Source organism: Notamacropus eugenii, chromosome 3 (genome assembly GCF_028372415.1).
Source record: "Notamacropus eugenii isolate mMacEug1 chromosome 3, mMacEug1.pri_v2, whole genome shotgun sequence".
NCBI classification, from domain to species: domain Eukaryota; kingdom Metazoa; phylum Chordata; class Mammalia; order Diprotodontia; family Macropodidae; genus Notamacropus; species Notamacropus eugenii.
The window spans coordinates 227,670,112-227,687,915 of NC_092874.1; the positions used below are offsets into that span (position 1 = coordinate 227,670,112).

The window sequence follows — 17,804 nt, forward strand, 5'->3', positions numbered from 1 at the left end:
CTAGATTAGGTAAATAGCTTCAAATCACTGTGTGTCCTACACTGGTAGAAGAGAGGGGTTTTGCTTTTCTGGCTGCTGACTGTGTTTTCAGGGCAGCTATTGGGTCCACCCTTAGTAAGTACATCTGTGGTTTATTTGGAAAAGCTTTCTGAGGAGGCACTGCAGAAAGGGCTCAAGTGGGGGAAGGGGAGGGGAGGAGAAAAAAAGGGAACTGGACAATCAGAGCCACAGACAGTTTATCTTTCCAAAATAAGATTAGGAAGAGAAATGAAGAACCCACTGGTAGTAAGTAGCAGGAGGCAAAAGTGTCTTCTTGGGTCTGTCATCTGCAATTAAACAGAAAAAGAAAAGTTCTCAGTACTTATCAATGCTATCACTACCAGTATTATCTGAGAAAGGTCCATGAAGCCACAGTAAAATTAAGACTTCCTCCTGTCAGCCTGCAAAGGTGGTTGCCTCCTGCTTCCTGTCAACTTTGATCCTCAGCCCTTCAGGGTCAGGGGTACTCCAGCACAGTGCCAGGTACACAAGAACATCCTCTGAAAACATCAGTATTCACTCTGCCTCATCTCCCAGATGTGCTAGGAGAAAGGAAACCACTCTGAAATTCTTTGAGGCAAATTGTTTTTTTTCCCTCTGATTAACTGCAACCCACTCTTACTATTAGGACCTTTCATCCTGTTAGATGAAGGGGATTTGTGGCTGCTTCTGATAAGGACTCTTTCTCTAGATAAATACTTCTTTCCTTTTTCTATCTTAAGAGTAATATGGAACAATGACTTTTCAGTTGGAGATAAATGCAGAAGAGTGAATTTCCAAAGGAGAGAAACAAAAGTCCCTAAGTACTGATAGAGGCAGCTTTCCTTCATCTCTCCTTAGAAGAGCCACCTTGACCAGCAAGTTACCACGTGCATGGCCACCACACATCCTGTGGAATTCGTCAGTGTGGTGCTCAAGGTCGGCAATTCATCCGGCCTCCTCAATTTGTGCTTTCCTGACACTCCCCAGGCTATTGTATACCCTCTTTTTGGAGCCAAGAGCATTTCAAGAATTTCATTTTCTCTGTTCCAGACATACTGGATAATGTGGCATCAGAATCCATCAAGAAATCAAACACACGACAGTAACAAACTGAAAAGCATTAGTTCTCAAAGTTAAGGGGTTTCAGCTTTAAATATATATTTTCTGGAGCTAATGACCTTGCTGTATCCATCATTATTCAGAGAGAGGTTAGGTTAGAAGTCTTGATTTAGACCAATCCTTCATGTCCCTGGAATAGTATATAGCTGGTAGTATATAGGTAAAGTCTGAAGCATTCAAATTGGTTCTGCTGTGGGGTGACCTCGATAAAGGTCTTCATTTATAAACCGGCCAATATTTTGAATTCCTCCTAAGAGTTGTCATATCAAATGCTCAGACAACAGTAATAACATGAGGTCCCAGGAAACCAGTAACATCAAAGTGTTTGTTAAAAAAAAAAAAAGGTATTTTTTTTTTTTGATGAGTTAAACTATACTGCACTGGTAAAGAACTGTAGGGTCATGAAGCACAGCTGTCTGATTAATCTCAGTCCATTAGAGAGGCGTGATATGTCTAAAATGCAACTTTGATAAAAATGAAAAAACAGGCAATGTGTATTGACGTTAAGGAAAACAACTTGGCATGTTAACAGAATTCCAATTTAAGCAGCAAATGCCTATTCATTAGTGTGTAAAGCCATAACTGAAGCTATATACTTAGAAACACACGCACACACAAAGCTTTAATTTGGCACTATCATCTGAGGGAAAATTGGACCTAAATTGCTTTATGTCCAGTTAAATCCTGCTACCATCTGATGAGATAGTGAAATAAAACTGAAACACTTACTTGATGAGATAGATTTTCAGTTACTGTGAATTTCCATCTATGGAGTAGAAATATTTCAAAATAAATACATTAAGTCAATGGAAACAATCTATCCTCTATCCCCAACTAAACATGAAATGCTACTGTGATGTATGAATTCTAACTACATTAAAAGACTTTAAAAGTCAGTGACACAAAGACCAAAAAAAGATCCTCAATTCAAATCTCTAGGCAATTAATCTGGTAATCTCATGTTCAATGACCATAGGCCTCCCACCAAAAGAAAATTTAAGAGACAGCTGAATACTCTAAAATTAGTTCAGATACTAGCAAAGATAATAACTGATACCAAGGGCACTTGGATTTAGAAGTTATACTAGGTTCAAGTGTGGGCATTAAATTAGAAATCAGAGGTTTGTAGTATCCTGGGTATTTGCTATATTAGCCATAGCTCTGGGATTAAGAAGTAAAAGGGCTGGAGACAGATTTTTTTTTTTTTTAACATGAATTGACAGGGCAAGCCAGGGCAAAAAAGCCAAAGGGTTTAAGAATCGGAAGATCTAGTTTTGAATCCTAAATCTATTATTTACAACCTTTTTTTAAGGCTTTGGTCAAATCATTTAATTTCTCTGCCTCTCAGTTTTTTATCTGTAAAATGTATGTACTGGACAGTTGGTCATGTCACTTCCCTGATCAACATTTCAGCGATTCCCTGTTTATGACAAATCGAGTCTAAATTCCTCAGTCTAAAATTCAAGACTTTTTCATAGACACTGATCCCAACCTATCTTTCTAGTCCTAGTCCTATTCTCCACTATACTTCTTGACATTCTAACCAAGGTGACTTTGAGACACTTCTGTTCTCTTAAAAAGCACCATCTTTTTCTAGCCTTTGCACAAATCATTTCCTATGCTTGGACTTTCCCCATACAGTCTACTGCCAATCTTAATCAGTTGAAATCCTACCTCTATTCTTCAAGACTCAGCTCTTTCTATGAAACCTCTGATTTCCCTCAGCAAAGAAATGATTTCTCCCTCCTCTGAACTCTTGCACTATATCTCTGACACTATCACTTACCACACTCTATCTAGTATCAGTTATTTTTGTGTGATACCTTAATTTTCAAAATTGCCTCATCTGGCCCCTTAAGTATTGGGAACCGTTTTTTTTTTTTTATTACATCTGGACTATATTCCTCATGATGTAGCTCTTAAGCCTATTTCCCTGTGTTTTATTCTCATTCAAGAGACAGACTAGCTAGTCATCAGTGTTCTCCAAATGAAGAATTTTATTACATTAGTATTTAATGATTCTAATTATAGTGTAAATTTTAACCATAGTTTCCCTCTAATCCTTTGATCATCTCTGTCTCTACTGTGCTCTCCCTCTGGGAGATTCTCCACCGTCTTTGGTTGTAGTTCCCAGAACTGGGTTCTTTACTTCAAAATGTGTCTGGTTAGAAATAGACATAACGAAAAGGTCATCTAAGGATTTGTTCCAAAGGCACAGAGTTCACAGAAGAAGGGTCTGGGTAACAAACAGCAGAAGCAATCCCTGAATATTCAAGGCTGACTCTACCCATACCATGAAGAGAGTTATACTTCTTGTTCAGCTCCATCCCACTTACTGCTTTTCCATGGTAGAACATATGGCAGAGACTTGGGAACCCGCATGCCTGAAGCCAGGTTACTCTTATGTTCCACAACTACATTATTTGCAGGGCTGCAAAAAGAAAGAGGACCTTGACTGTCTTGGTACACTGAGGTCACATGAGAACTAATTTTCAGTTTCACAGACATGAGAAAATACTAGCCAATCAGGATGTGTCTCTATAACCTAAGGGGAAAACAACAACCCACACAGATCTGAAATAAAAGTATTTCCATCAAAATAGGCCTTCTTGCAATTAGAATGATTACTACTCCTCTGAATGGCTCAGTGTTCTGTACCAACATTCAGGAAGGTCTAGCCATTTTCACTGTCCAGTTGAGATAAACAGGGATGCCATCTATTGTTCAACTTCATGACAAGCCTGTCAAATCACTCATTAACCAGAAAAGACAAAGGAAAGGGCCAAGATGACTAAGTCCAAGACACCGAGGCTTATAAAACTAAAACAGGATAAAAAGCTGTCCTAATGGAATTTATTACTTAAGTCTATATGATTTTACCTCCATGAATTTACAAAACAGTGTACAGAAGACAGTTACTATTGACTTTGGAGGCCAAGAATCAGAAGTCCCAAGATAGGTCATTTGGAAGGAGAGAAAAGCATAAATAGGAAATTTAGTATCCAGGGGACACTATCCACAACTTTTCCAACCCCAGATTCTCCCTTGGGTTTGTGGCTTGAGTTTCCAGCTATGACATGTTAAAATGCATCTTACTGCTTTTAAGTCAGAAATAAAACAAGAGATGGATTTTCTTCTCTTCCCTTTAGGAATTTTTAAATCTCCCTACCTTGAAAGCCTACTACTTTTAAAAACTTAATCTTTGCTTGTCACTACAGGAAAAAACTATCAAATTGGAAAAGTAGAGATTTTAAAAACACCATTTATAACACATATGCAAAAAATGTATGCAGTAGGACTATGTGGAATGCCAGTGTTACATAACAGCACAGATATCAGACTGCAGTTTAAAGTATGGAGCCACCAAGGCACATTCCAGAAACAGCTTCACACTGGAGAGATCACTTCTAAACAACAGAATATTCAGTATGAAGGAGCACCATTGAGAGTCACACTGTTCTCATTACCTGTTATTGCCACCGCAGTTAGCAGTGCCCCACACGAAGGTAGTGCTGGACTGCTCCCACAAATCTGCCAAAGGAAGCAAAACACAGCTTGTGACACTTATTTAGGAAGGCACCAGTGTGAGCCAGCATGCAGAAGCTGTGAAATGGGGAATCAAGCATCTGAGTTTAAAGAAGGGAGTAAAAATTGATCAAGTATCCTGACTAAGTGACAGTGTAGCAGGAATTTAATTGAAAGATATAAACACACACAGCATAAATAATAATAAATGTGCCTATTAACAACTAAACACAGATGGCACAACACGATTTATGGAAAAAACAGATGTGAGGAAGTGTTTTTTCCACTCAGAGATAGGCTGCTCCACGTGTCTAGCACGTAATACAAACAGCACTCATTCTGGGGCCCAATAAAAATTATCAGGCGTCTTAAACAATATGGCATGTTCTTAAAGGAGGAAAATCTTCATTCTGTGTTTAGCAGCCTGACTATGGAGTGAGAGGCTATGAACAGACAAAAGAGCGGAGGGTGCCTCACCTTTATCCCAGTCTTCATCACAAGGAGGGCACTGCCATGTATTCACAGTCAGAGCCTCGCATCTGTAGTTCCTGGACTGGCTGACTGTGAAACAATACAGATTCCCACATGAGCATGGGGCACTGTCAAGTTATATTGCTTCAAGGGGTTAGCGGGCAGGGCAGCCAAATGCTTCTTTGTTTTTGAAAGAAGGACAAGTCTAAAATCTAAACAAAGGGACCTTATCTTTCCCCTGAGGGTACACAAAGGGGCTGGGGTGGAGGTAGGGGGTGGCCAAGAAGGGAGTGAAAACGAAGACGTCTAAGCATGATATTTATGCCAATAAAATGAGATTTTTATTTTTAAGATAAATTGTTAATAAAGATAGGTTGTTCACAAGAGAAAGGAGCCCGACAAATACAGCATGACAGAGTATTCCTGTTAGGAGATAAAATCTTATAAAGAAAAAAGTAATGACGTTTTACAATGGAGTGGGACAAAAAAAAAATCAAACTAATCATGCGGTATATATCTGTTTTCTAGGTGCCAATATCAAAGCACCTTAGCTGCTGAGCCTTACCAACATCCTGTTCAATGCAGCTTTTGTCATCACAGCTTGAGATGTGGTGACTGATTTCAGCCCGGGGAACTTGGTGGCGAGCGTTGAAAGGACACGTAGCCAATTTGTTTGCAACATCAGGGTGGTTCTACCAAAGCAAAGCCAAGGAACCCATCAGTTCCTTAGCTCTCCAACGAGGGTTTGACTTAGCTTTGCTCTATAAATGCTTTATAAAAATTTTTCTTAGTCAGTGGCTTAAATAGGGCAAAAATCCTTAGTAGAAAATCAAAACAGTGATTACTTGCTACTCATAGACATTATGAGTTTTACCTAATTAATCCACCCATAATTTAAGTTTAATTATACTCACTGTAGACAGAGCTATAGGTCTCTCAGAAGAGGAAGGGTAAAATGGCTTACCAACAGAAAGACAAGTCAACAGAACTGAGTATCTGAACAGAATTCCCAATCCCTATGTTTAACTTTCAAGGTTAAACTTTTCAAGGTTTTCAAGGAAAATATATGTATTTTCCAGGGGAGAGAAATTTAATTTGAAATTGAGTCCAAATCTCTGAGTATTTGATTCCTGATCTTTAAGATCAACAGCAACAGTAAAACAATAAAACACCCACAACCTAGGCTACAGTAGAGGCAGATAAGGTTAGATAAGGCAGATAAGTAAGGTTAGACAAGCAGCTGGGAAGGAGCTCCTGTAGCTGCAGCAAAGGATTGTTCAAGTTTAACACAATAAAACCCATTTAAAGTCATGAGTTCTGGCAGCCATTTCCCTTAGGAAGAGTTATCAAAAGATAACTGGTGATCTGTTCTTGAAATAAAAGTATACAGATGGGGTCATTCTACCTAAATCCTATCATCAAAACAAAGACAACTGGGGAGCAAAGAAATTCAGTTTGACTGACAACACAGACTTGAGAGGGCAAGAAATGGGAAGGGAAAAGCATAAAGAAGGAGTTGTGGAGAGAAGGCAAGGGGAACAAAGGCACAGGAAGAAATCATAGACATGGGGATTCCAATCTGTGTGGGGAGAGTGAGAGCTTCTTCTAGTGGGTCAAGACTTCAGCTGGAGAGGAAGGCACTGCTGTGGCTTCCAGGTACCATCTGTTACTTTCTCATCATCAAAAGTGTCTGAGGGCCAAGGGAAGGAGAAGAGTCAGGACAGCTGTCACCTGGACACCAAAGCACCTTAGACAGTTGATGGAATAGGCTAGGAACCCTGCATTAATCAATCCCATGTTTATTAATTATCTATTATGAACTTGTGAAACTGGGCTCTTGCTTTTCAGTCAGGTTGTTATTATTATTAAACTTACTGGTCAGTTACCTGAATTAATACGAACATTATTTCCATAGCATAAATCTGGTTAGAAGCTTATACCTCGTCTCAGGTGCGTGCATTTCAGCAACAATGACTGAATATCTTCAGCAATTTACCAACAGTGAGGTTAATCCTAGCCTTGTTTATACACGAAAGAATGCATGGTAAGTGTTCCGAAGATGCTTACTGCTCAAGTTTAGTGAAAGTTATTTTTAGGAGAATAATATTTTCCTGAGTCTGGCCCCTAAGTAAGTTAAATTTCAGTCAGATATCCAAGCTGAAATAAAGTTGTAAATCTTCAAGTGAAAAAAACAATCTGAAAAACATCTAATACCATTTGACCCTTATATTCCAAAACCATGAATAAATCAAATTCATTAAGGTAGGAGAGGTTTTTTTTCTATTACTTGCAAAGACTGGTGTTTTCTGTCTTCTGTCTACAAAGGGCAAGAAGCACTGCTTCTCTAGAGTTGCTCCTGACATCTCCAAACAAATAAACAAAACCAATCTAGTATACCCATAGGAAAAGTCCCTCTTATAAACACTGACATAAGATAGAGGAAGATTCATCAAACAATTCAGGTAGTCCATTAAAAATTATGCACCAAGATGACTTGATTTTTACTTATTAAAATGGGGTAGGTTATGAGGACATTAAAAAGCAAATGAGAAAAACAATCCCCTACCTTTCTGCATTTGATCAGATGATAAGGGAACCTACAGGCCCTGATCTGATGGTTTTTATCATATGGACATTGTATCAGCTTCTCTGGATCCAAAGAATCAACTATAAGAGAAGAGAGAAACATAATGAATGTAAAGCAAAACACCATATGTAAAACTGTAGCCCATGAAGTATGTTGAGTTTTCAAGGAATCAGCAAGGTTTAATAATTGCAAAAAATGTCTGTTTTTCATAGTTCATGATATGAGACAATCTAAAAGACAACTAAGGTATCTAAAAAGTGACTCTATTTTAAAATGGAATCACAGCTCCAAGGAGACAAAAAGGAGCTGTCACAGAATCTTAATGAGCCTGGCAGAACCACATTCACTCTGGATTGTTAATTCCTTTTTGATTTTATGCATAACTGCAGATGCTATTAGTTTATTTGTAGGCTGTAAAAGCAAAGTTAAATGAAATTTCCTTTTCTTTGAGAAATAGGAATGCAGGGCATTCCCATAACACCTAGCCTAGCCACATACCTTATGTGTGCTCAATAAAAATTAGTATGAGGATATTCCTTTGGTTCTGCTTTTTCCACAGGTTATTCTCATGAAGAGTTCTTAATCTAAGGCACTTAAATTTGTCTGTTCTTTCAAAAAAATTTATTAAGTGCATAATTTATTATGTGGAAGGCATTGTACAAAGAGATGAATGCAACTTATTTCCTGCTCTCAAGGCATTCAGAAGAACTTAGTAAATTATAATCTGGTCATTACTTAAAAGAAAACAGAACTCAAATCAGAAAGGCATTTTCATTTTTTCATATTTTAGAATATACCTAAGATGGGAATGACTTAATCTGCCCTAACACAGAGGGACTGCATTAGTTTTTCTGGATCCAAAGAATTAAACTGAAATTAGCTTTATAAAAGACCAGTGACAGAGGTACAAAATCGACTTCTTTCTCAAGTTGTAAGTGATGTTGCCCATTACAACAAATGTATGAATATATGTATTCAGAGACCTTGATTTCTGGCTCACAAGGTTTACAAGATGACCAGAAGTGAACACAAAGGAGATTCTTAACCTGAAGGAGAGAAGTCTCAGGTAGAGATACTTGATAGTGGTTTTCAAGCACCTTAAAGCAACATCAGATGAGGGAGGGGTCACACCTGTTCTATTTGATTCCCAGAAGACTGAACCAGGAGCAATCAGTAGAAATTGCCAAGAGACAAAGTTAGGACTGCTGTCAGAAGAAACTTCCTAATAATTCTAGAGTAGAAAGGGCTGCCTCAAGGGCTAGTGGAGTCCCCCTTCCCACCTTGGAGGGTCTTTAAGAAGAGGTTGGACCAATTAACTGGTGTGTTAAGAGTTCAGGATTTGATGGACACTGAGTTCCCTACCAGCCCTCAAATTCTGATGCTGTGGAAGACATCCAGATTGTGTCCTAAATTTGGAAAGCAGTTAAAAGGTTAAATTTATTTTTAGTGGATTATAATAACCTAACAACTTGCCCTTACCACTACTGAAGGTTTGATAACAGTGAAGTAAGATAAACCATACACAATGAAAAGAAGTTTATAAGCCAGAGGACAGCTATGGAAATCAAGAGTCAGTAGAGAATTGAAGCCGACAGTTTCACTGGAAGAGCAGTAAACATGGAATAAATTGCTAACCATGATCATGATGCAAATGAGCCAGAGAGGAGACTTGAAGGACAGAGAGAGCAGAAAGAAATAAAAGTCTTAGAGGACGGGTTTGTTATGCCTACCAACCTTTTTTTCATCAGCAGTCTCCTTATAGTCTAATGTTCCAGGACATCAAGGGACAGTTTACTGATGTAAATTCTGATTAGTTTCCCTTCATTTGCTTTGTTCCATAACTAGCAAATGTTAGACCATGTCACTAGCCGACAGAATGGATGTCACTTTATGATTCATGCTCATATAGATGCATACGTCAGAACTGACAGAATCACAGTTTTCCACTACTGTGTTTCGCTTCTCATAACTTAGGTGATCTCCAATTTGCTGTTTGGCCTTTTGGGCAAAAGATTAAATTTGGACATCCTAGCAGAATAACCTGTTGTAAAACTTTGCTCAGAGACACTCACTTTGATGTTTCTCAGACTTGGGCAATGTGCCAAATGGAATGGTGAAGAAATGGACCATGAAGGATACTTAAAAGTCAAATTCATTATTAGCCATGTAACCCCAAATATACCCCTATACGAGATTAAGGGATTTAATTTTTTGTCACTTTGGTAAAATGTCTATCACTCATAACAGTCTAACTCCAATTTCTGGGCCTTTGTATAGACTATGTCCCCTATGCCTGCAACAATGCAGTCCTTTTCTCACTTATGTGTCTATTAGAAAGATCCCCCATTTCTTTCAAAGCTTAGCTAAAACATCACCTTCTACAAGAAGCCTTTCCTGATCTGTCCCTCTGCTAGTGCCTCCTACCCATTATCTCATCTTTATATATTTATTTTGTACATATTCATGTACGTACATGTTGTCTCCTCCAAAGGACTAAAAACTCCTCAAAGGCAAAGACTTTCTTTTTTGTCTTTGTATTCCAAAACCTAGGACAATGCCCATCACTTAGCAGATATTGAATAAATGCTTACAGACTGAAAAACACACATTCTGTGAAGCATCATTACACTACACCAGTAGTTGGCTGCTCAGATAAAATGATGAAAGCAATGTCTAGAAGAGTTACAAGGAAAGGCTGCTTAAAAAACAAAACAAAATAGGTGGCCCTGGGGTCTGTAAGAATAAACAGAAACCTCCCTTTTTGAAATGCAAATAAATTTTTTAAAGGTGTTTATGGATTTACTGTGGACACAAGAGCAACTATTCTAAATAGACATTAGGAGTAATTTGTTTAATTTTAAACTTTTTATCTAATTAACTTAACTTCTCTGTTTCTTATTCTAGTGATGCAACTTTCACTGCTGTTCTACCAGAAGGTAGAAAAGGGCCAAAATTGCCTTCATTAAGAACAATTCATCAATTAGATGGGGATTCTAAGTATGCACAATGCCTTTCTTTAACTTGGATGACATTAAAATAAGGTATTATGTTTAAACAATGAAAGAAGATTCCTGTTAATTAGCTGTGCTAACTTTGCCTATGTAACCTCAGTGAGGTCAGTGATGTCAAACAGAAATGGATACCTGCCGACTGCAGGTGGACTTAAAAATCCACAAATTAACATTATTTATGCTGTAACGTATTTTTATTTTGCTAAAAATTTCCCAATTACAATTTAATGTGTGTTTGACACTTCCAGAACTAGCCAATCCCTACAGTTCTTGCAAGTTCTAAAATGCTTTCATTCTAGATACCAGATTCCCTTTGGTTTCCTGAAGGCCCCAGGACCGCTGAATTATAAGAATTCTATCCAGGAATTCTATAACCTCAGGGGCTAATTGTACTTCAGTTTCAGTTATCTTATATATGCTCTTTTATCATCCCTGTAAACAGAAGGGGCCAGAAGTTATTTTACCCATGTCCTAGTTGGGAAAACTGAATTCTATGAAGGTTAAATAACTTGGAACACTGAATTAGTGCAGAACTAAACCATGTCTTCTGTCTCTTGGAAATTCTTTTTGACTTCAAATATCCCTTGTGGATCAAAGCCAAAATGCTTTCTTTCAAATGTGTGTACTTCTAAAGATCACCATCATGGTAGAAATTTTACCCACCCTCCCCATCCTGTGCAATGCCAAGCACCTAGGAACAATTTCTGTGCTATCTTTTCTAGCACCTGTAGTAAGCTAGAAGTCTTGGTCAGTCAGAGAGAATAAATTATTAGGTTTTTGCTTTTTATGAGCAAGAAGAGATCTATTAATCAGTAAGAACATACCATAATTGTCTTCCATGTCTGCAGTGAAAAGGAGGCAGACCCAAGTGCTCTCTGAAAGCTGTGATTCAGGAAACCGGAAATGGCATCCACCAAAAGGCTTGAACTCAAAGAAACGGAGTCAAACTGGAATTAAAATTAGATTTAATTTGGGCATAAGCAAAGGAACAAAACCCCCTCAATCAAATCCCTTGAATTTGTATACTTTTTTAAACAAAGAACTTATATAACCCTGCCTGATTCACATTCACCACAATAAGCAGATTCTCAGGCCTTCCAACACTTAAAGAAAATGGATGATGACAACCAATTCAAATTGTATTCAGGTGATAAACTGGCAGGCTTATTTTAACTCTTATTACAACTACCTGTCACTCTTTAGTATCTCTTCAGTTTTGAAATGCTGTTAAATGTTACAAAAGTAATAAAAAAAAAAAAACCCAACCCAGAAGAATACCATGTTATTTAAGCACCTGATTATAAAATATAGGAATAGAGAAACATTTTAAAACTCCCTGCTCAACTTCTTAAAGGGTGGGGTGGTGGAGAGAGTGGGGAAAAGGAAGGAAAGGACTCCTTTCTAGCAGCTGAAACTAAAGACACCAGTGCCAGGCAGCAGATTCCCAGTCAGGCCCCCAACTTCATCTGAGGGAGAATGTCTTCCTTAAACAACGTTGGGGCAGTATGCATCACGGGTTGTGAATACTTTCAGCGAACTGCCCTTTCCCCCACCCTGCAAAAGAGCCGCCCGCCACCCTTCACACCCCCCACCCCTCATGCAGAGCTAAAAATGGTGAGATTTAAGATCCTCCAAGTGTCAACCATTCTCCTTTCGTTCAGCAGCACTACTTCTGGGGAAGACGACTTGAGAGGGCTGTCCATTTCCTCGATGCTATCACCAGATGTGAGAGGGGTTGTAACAGACACCTCAGAGGGGCAGAAAGAGAAGCCTGCCTGGTGCCTGAGTCCTCTTCCATCTGAAGAGATGTCCTATTGGCGGGTACTGAGATGAACTACACTTATTGTTGGGGGGAGGGGAAGAGGACCACTTCTGGGCCTTAAAGCAGCACTCCTGCCCAAGGGCTAGCTTCGATTACAGCTCCTGCTCTCTAGGGTACCTACTGTCTCCCCTGGGTTACCCTCCCCCCGTTCTATGACATAACAGTCTTGGAACGCCACGTGGGCGAACACCAATGAGCCGCTGGAACGCTAGGGCCCCAACCGTTCTAGAGCTGATTGGTTAATTAATTACACTAACTAAAGTGGGGGCCCCCCTCCGGCTAGGAAATTCTGCCCTTTCCTTCGCTGGGGGGCTACTTTTATACCATCCTAAACTGTTAAACCTAAATTAAAAGGATGGCTTGTGGGCTCCTCGAAGTTGGCGGGGTTTTATTTTTTGGGGGAAAGCACAGAATAAACAGAAAAAGCCGAGCTTTGAGGACCCCTTAGGGTAACCCCGTAATTTGAGAAAAAACTGAAGGATAGGAGGAGAAATAAACCCCAACGCTTAATAAATATCGCCCTCCCCACCCCCCAAAACCCCAGGCCGGGGTCGCCCACGGCCAACCTGACTTTAAAGATAGATTTAAAGGAGTGAACGTCATAAGGGTTAAAAAAAATGCCTCCTATCCCAAACCTTCACCTGCGACCCCTCTCCCCCCACTTCTGAAGCCCGAGTCCTCCCCGCTCCATCTTCGTCCTTCAGCTATCCTCTCCCGCAGGAGTTTTATGGGGTTGGTGTAGTACCGTATAAAATTAAAAGAGGGAGCGGGAGAAAGGCCGAGGGCTGTCTAGGGCAGGAGGCAGCGGCCAAGTCCGGGGGTCTCCGCCGCGGCCCCTCTAGGGTGGCTTCCCTTTAAAAAAAAAAAAAAGGAGCAGGAAGGAAGAGCAGAGACCCTCGAGACCCGACGGACCGCGGGGTCAGCCCGGCGGGCTGGGCGGGGTCAGGGGGGAGGCGGGAGGACGCCAGGGGCGAGGGCTGAACGCGCAGCCGCTGTTGCCTCCTGTGGCGGCGGCGTCGGCGTCGAGAAAAGGGCGGGAGAGAGGAGAGAGGCGCGCCAGAACGAGCCACATGAGGTAGGCTTTGGAAAAGGAAACCCGGGCCGGGCAGGGCCTGCGCCACTCGAGAGGAGCGCCCCCGTGAGCCGAAAAGGGGAGTTACTGTCAAGGGAAAGAGGGCCGAACGGCAGCCCGCTCCCGGCGCATGACCGGACCCTACCTCAGAGCCCAGCCGCACTGGCAGCTCCTAGTTGTGGTAGCCGCACCTCAGCTCCCAGGCAACGCCCACTTCCGGCCCTTGGCGTTAGGGCGGAGCCCACTTCCGGTGGCGAGCTGGGTTTCTCTCTCCCCGCCCCCCTCCCCTTCCCTGCTGCTCTTGCCCCCCTTCCCCCACTCCCTTCCCGAGAACCCAGAACGAGACCCCATTGTTTGCGTTCTCTTTTGTGCTGGAATGCTTTAGTGAGGTGGGGGAGGGGCCGTTTCTAAGAGATGTGAAGAAAGGGGCAAGGAAAGGAGAAAAAAGAGGAGAGGAGAGAAAGGAAGGGATAAAAAAAGGGGAAAGGAGAGGAGTGGAAGGGGAAAGAAAAAGGAAGGGAAAGAGGAGAGAAAGGGGCAAAGAAAGAGAGCAAAGAAAAAAGAGGAGAGGAAACAGATGGAAGGGAGAGAAAGGGGAAGAGAAGAAAATGAAAGGAGGAAAAAAGAGGAAGATGGAAGAAAGAAAAGAGGAAAGAAGGAATGGAAAGGGGAGAAGGGGGAAGCATATAATAGAAGAAAGGAAGAGCAGTTTCCAGGGGCTTCACACCATTTGTGGGGTCTTTGGGGGCTTAGGAGCAATGTGATGGTGCAGAGGGAGATGCAGGGGACTCCAGAGAGCTCCAATGTGGTGATCAGACTTGTTACTCTGGAGCCCTAAGAGTGAGAAGGGACCTTAGATGCTGCTTTGAGAACAGGAGTTAAGTGGGGTTATTACCTTTCGTGTTAATAAAACCTACAATTGCCACGTTGGGTGGTGGTTTTTGTTTTTGTTTTGACTATAGCATCTCAGAATCCTAAAATCGGCAAAGTCCCCAGAGGTCATCTAATTTAATCCAAAGGACATTCACTGATTTTCTTTTTAAAGGTATCCCCAGCATTTACCTAAAGAGCAGCCTCCAAATGAATGTATTACTTCAGTTTCTGGATTATTCTGATTTTTAGGAAAGTTTTACTCTTTGGCTTCATTGCTTATTCCTTCTGGGCTTATTTGCACAGGTATAAAACTGTTGTCCATGATTAGAGAAGTCTCTGCTGTTGTTTTGGAATAAGGAGTTTCAATTTATTTCAGCTGAACAAGCCTTCATTAAGTGGCTGGCTATGTATTGTTTAGAGCCCTATATTAGGAGGACCTAACAAAGTTTAGAGAAGACATAGTCCCTTCATAAATTTTATAGCCTGGTAGGAGAGTTATATACAAATATAGCTGTAAATTACATTCTGTAGAAAAGTCTTTTTAGATAGACTTCCAAAAAAACTCCAGACACTTACACATTTCAGCCTCTTCTTACTGACTTGTCTCTTGTTCTCTTGGATCTGATGTTGTGCCCTGGATCCTGTGTCAATCAGTAAACATGAAGGGCCAATTATGTGCTAGGCATTACCACACAAAGAGAAGAGACTAAAGTTTCCACCCTTAATGTGATGGGGGGTTTTCAATGTGCTCATAGATAAATGAGTACAGGCCAGGAAACAAACAACATTGAAAAAGATGGGGTGGGGTGGGGGAGCACTAATACTTGGGGGAATTAAGAAGTTTTCTTAGAGCTGGAGTTTGAGCTGGTTCTTGAAGGAAGATAAGGGTTTTTCTGTCTTTGGTGTCATCATCTAAAATTCCCCAGGTCTTTTTAAAAATATGAACCTTTGTCTAGCCATCTCAGTTCCTTTGTCCTGTGCAGCTGATTTTTTCAACTTGTTGGCCAGACTTGTCCTTTTCATTTTCATCTTATTAGTTTCACCCACTTCGCCCAGTGCCTCAAGACACTTTTTGAATCCATATTTTGTTATTTAATCTTATTAACTTTTTCTTTTTTTCTGTCAAATCAAATTTTTATTTTATTTTTTATGAGAGACAGTCAAGGTTAAGTTTCTATAGTAAGTTATTGTGAATTGATGAAGTCATTGAGAATAAGTGAGATAATAAGATGGCCAGCAGACTGCAGGTGGACTCAATCAATCAAAAGACAGACAATGGCTTTCAGAAAATTACAAAGTTTTTGATAAAGGAACCAAATCTACAGCTAGCTGGAACTAGCCAAGAAAAATGACCTAGAGTTACTTGGGAGAAGGCTTTTCTTCACTGCACTTGCTTAATGAACTTCATGCATATAAGCAGACACACCCTGCATAAAATTATCCCTCCATTTTTTGATCATGGGTCTACTGTTAAAAGCATGTTTGGGAGGCAGAAATCACACTAAGCAGGGTTACGTAATGGGCCTGTAGAGAAGATGATGATCTAATGGAGAATGAACCAATCCATCTCCTGGTGGGACGATCTGTCTTGAACTAACGGTTTATAGCTCATCTTGCTTCTGTATTCAGTGCTCCCTCCTCCTGAAAAGAGGATGGGGGCCCACTTTGACCAAAGTGTTCAATTCCTCAGAACTCTACTGCAATAAATTTTCCTTGATACCTTATTAGTGTCAAGCATGTTTCTAACATTTTTAAAAATTTATTTTTAGTTTTCAACATTCATTTCCACAAGATTTTGAGTTCCAGATTTTCTCCCCATGTCTCCCCTCCACCCACCCCAAGACAGTGTGCATTGCAATTACCCCTTCCCCCAATCTGCCCTCCCTTCTGTGATACCTCTCCCTTCCCTTGTCCCCATCCCCTCTATTTTCTTGTACGGCAGGATAGATTTCTGTACCCCATTATCTGTATATCTTATTTCCCAGTTGCATATAAAAACAATTTTTAACATTCATTTTTAAAACTTCGAGTTTCAGCTACTCTCCCTTCCTCCCTTCCCACCCATCCCCACTGATAAGGCAAGTAATTTGATATATGTTATACATGTGTAGTTATGCAAAAGACTTGCACAAAAGTAATGTTGTGAAAGACTAACTATATTTCCCTCCATCCTATCCTGCCCCCCATTTCTTCTATTCTCTCTTTTGACCTTGTCCTCCTCAAAAGTGTTTTCTAATTACCCCCTCCTCCCATTTGCCCTCCCTTCTATCATCCCCCCACACCCCACTTATCCCCTTCTCCCCTACTTTCCTATAGTGTAAGATAGGTTTTCATACTAAATTGAATATGCATGTTGTCTCCCATACAACTCTAATACGTTTGTTATTGTTTTTTCGCTTAAGAACAGTTGCTAAAGTGGGAAGCCCTCTTTCCAGGTCTGGAAGTTTCTTGAGTACCTGAGAATGTAGGTAGTGAAGTGTTTCAATGATGTAACTGTAGAATATATTTAATTCCAAAGAAGTGAACCTGTAAAAAAGTTGGAAAAAGTCCTTGAGAAACAGAACTATTTAGTGCAGATATGTGAGATTTATTTCTGTTAAGATAAGTCAGTTTAAAATGACAAATCTGAGAAGTCAATCACATGTTGTTTTTTCTGAAAAATGTGGTTAAGAAACACCTCTATTGTAACGAGTTGTTACTTAGCTCTCATTGCATCTTGGAAAATAATTGTTTCATGGTCCGTCATTGCAACAGAATTGGGAAATTCAGAAGTGGATGACCATTAAAATAAAAAAAAAACCCCACCCATCTCCTAAGCTACAAAGAAATGCTTTTTTCCTCTTTTACTTGATCTTACCATATCAATATATAGGCTCTACAATTGATATAGGCTCTACGTATATATTCATAGTAAACATTTTCACATTAGTCATGATGTAAAGAAGAATTAGAGAACCAATGGACCACGAGAAAGAAGAAGCAAAACATTATGTGTATACTTCTTGAGTGTATTACTTCAGGATCAGGGTTCTGTCATTTTCTCACTTTATATTACCAGTACCTAGCACAATGCCTTGTACAATAGCATTTAATAGATGCTTGTGAGCTGAATCATAAAAGAGGTATTGTAATATAGTAAAAGGGTTATTGAATTTATCTTTAAAAGAGCTAGGCTAGAGGCAGCTAGGTGGTGCAGTGGATAGAGCACCAGTGCAGGAGTCAGGAGGACCTGAGTTCAAATCTCACTTCTCAGACACCTGACACTCACTAGCTGTGTGACCTTGGGCAAGTCATTTAACCCCA

General features: G+C 40.2%; 2 protein-coding genes across 6 annotated transcripts in view; one reads left to right on the plus strand and one right to left on the minus strand.

The window, feature by feature from the left end:
* Positions 1–219: 219 nt before the first annotated feature.
* GTSF1 (gametocyte specific factor 1) lies at positions 220–15,158 on the minus strand. Of its 5 annotated transcripts, none has more exons than XM_072654927.1 (9): positions 15,078–15,158; positions 11,559–11,681; positions 7,703–7,803; positions 5,702–5,828; positions 5,143–5,226; positions 4,608–4,671; positions 3,477–3,571; positions 1,870–1,906; positions 220–326 (listed from the first exon to the last, which is right to left on the minus strand). In XM_072654927.1, exons 2-8 carry the CDS (start codon positions 11,572–11,574, stop codon positions 1,890–1,892), a joined length of 504 nt encoding a protein of 167 aa, XP_072511028.1. In that variant the 5' UTR covers positions 11,575–11,681; positions 15,078–15,158; the 3' UTR covers positions 220–326; positions 1,870–1,889. The 5 variants fall into 5 exon arrangements, with proteins under 5 accessions (XP_072511028.1, XP_072511027.1, XP_072511029.1 ...); XM_072654926.1 differs by lacking the exon at positions 15,078–15,158 and adding an exon at positions 13,774–13,969; XM_072654928.1 differs by lacking the exon at positions 15,078–15,158 and adding an exon at positions 13,302–13,591.
* Positions 13,550–17,804, plus strand: part of NCKAP1L (NCK associated protein 1 like) — a 96,341-nt gene continuing 92,086 nt past the window's right edge. The window contains exon 1 of the mRNA XM_072654924.1: positions 13,550–13,631. The gene's annotated coding sequence lies outside the window, so the exon portion shown is untranslated. The remainder of the gene's footprint in view (positions 13,632–17,804) is intronic.

Bases quoted from the DNA above. Each gene is read 5' to 3' on its own strand.
- GTSF1 (XM_072654927.1), bottom strand. The intron at 5,829-7,702 runs GTAGGGGATTGT...TTGCTTTGGTAG, and splicing joins ATCTGATCAAATGCAGAAAG to AACCACCCTGATGTTGCAAA. The intron at 5,227-5,701 runs GTAAGGCTCAGC...ATTGTTTCACAG, and splicing joins CTGCATTGAACAGGATGTTG to TCAGCCAGTCCAGGAACTAC.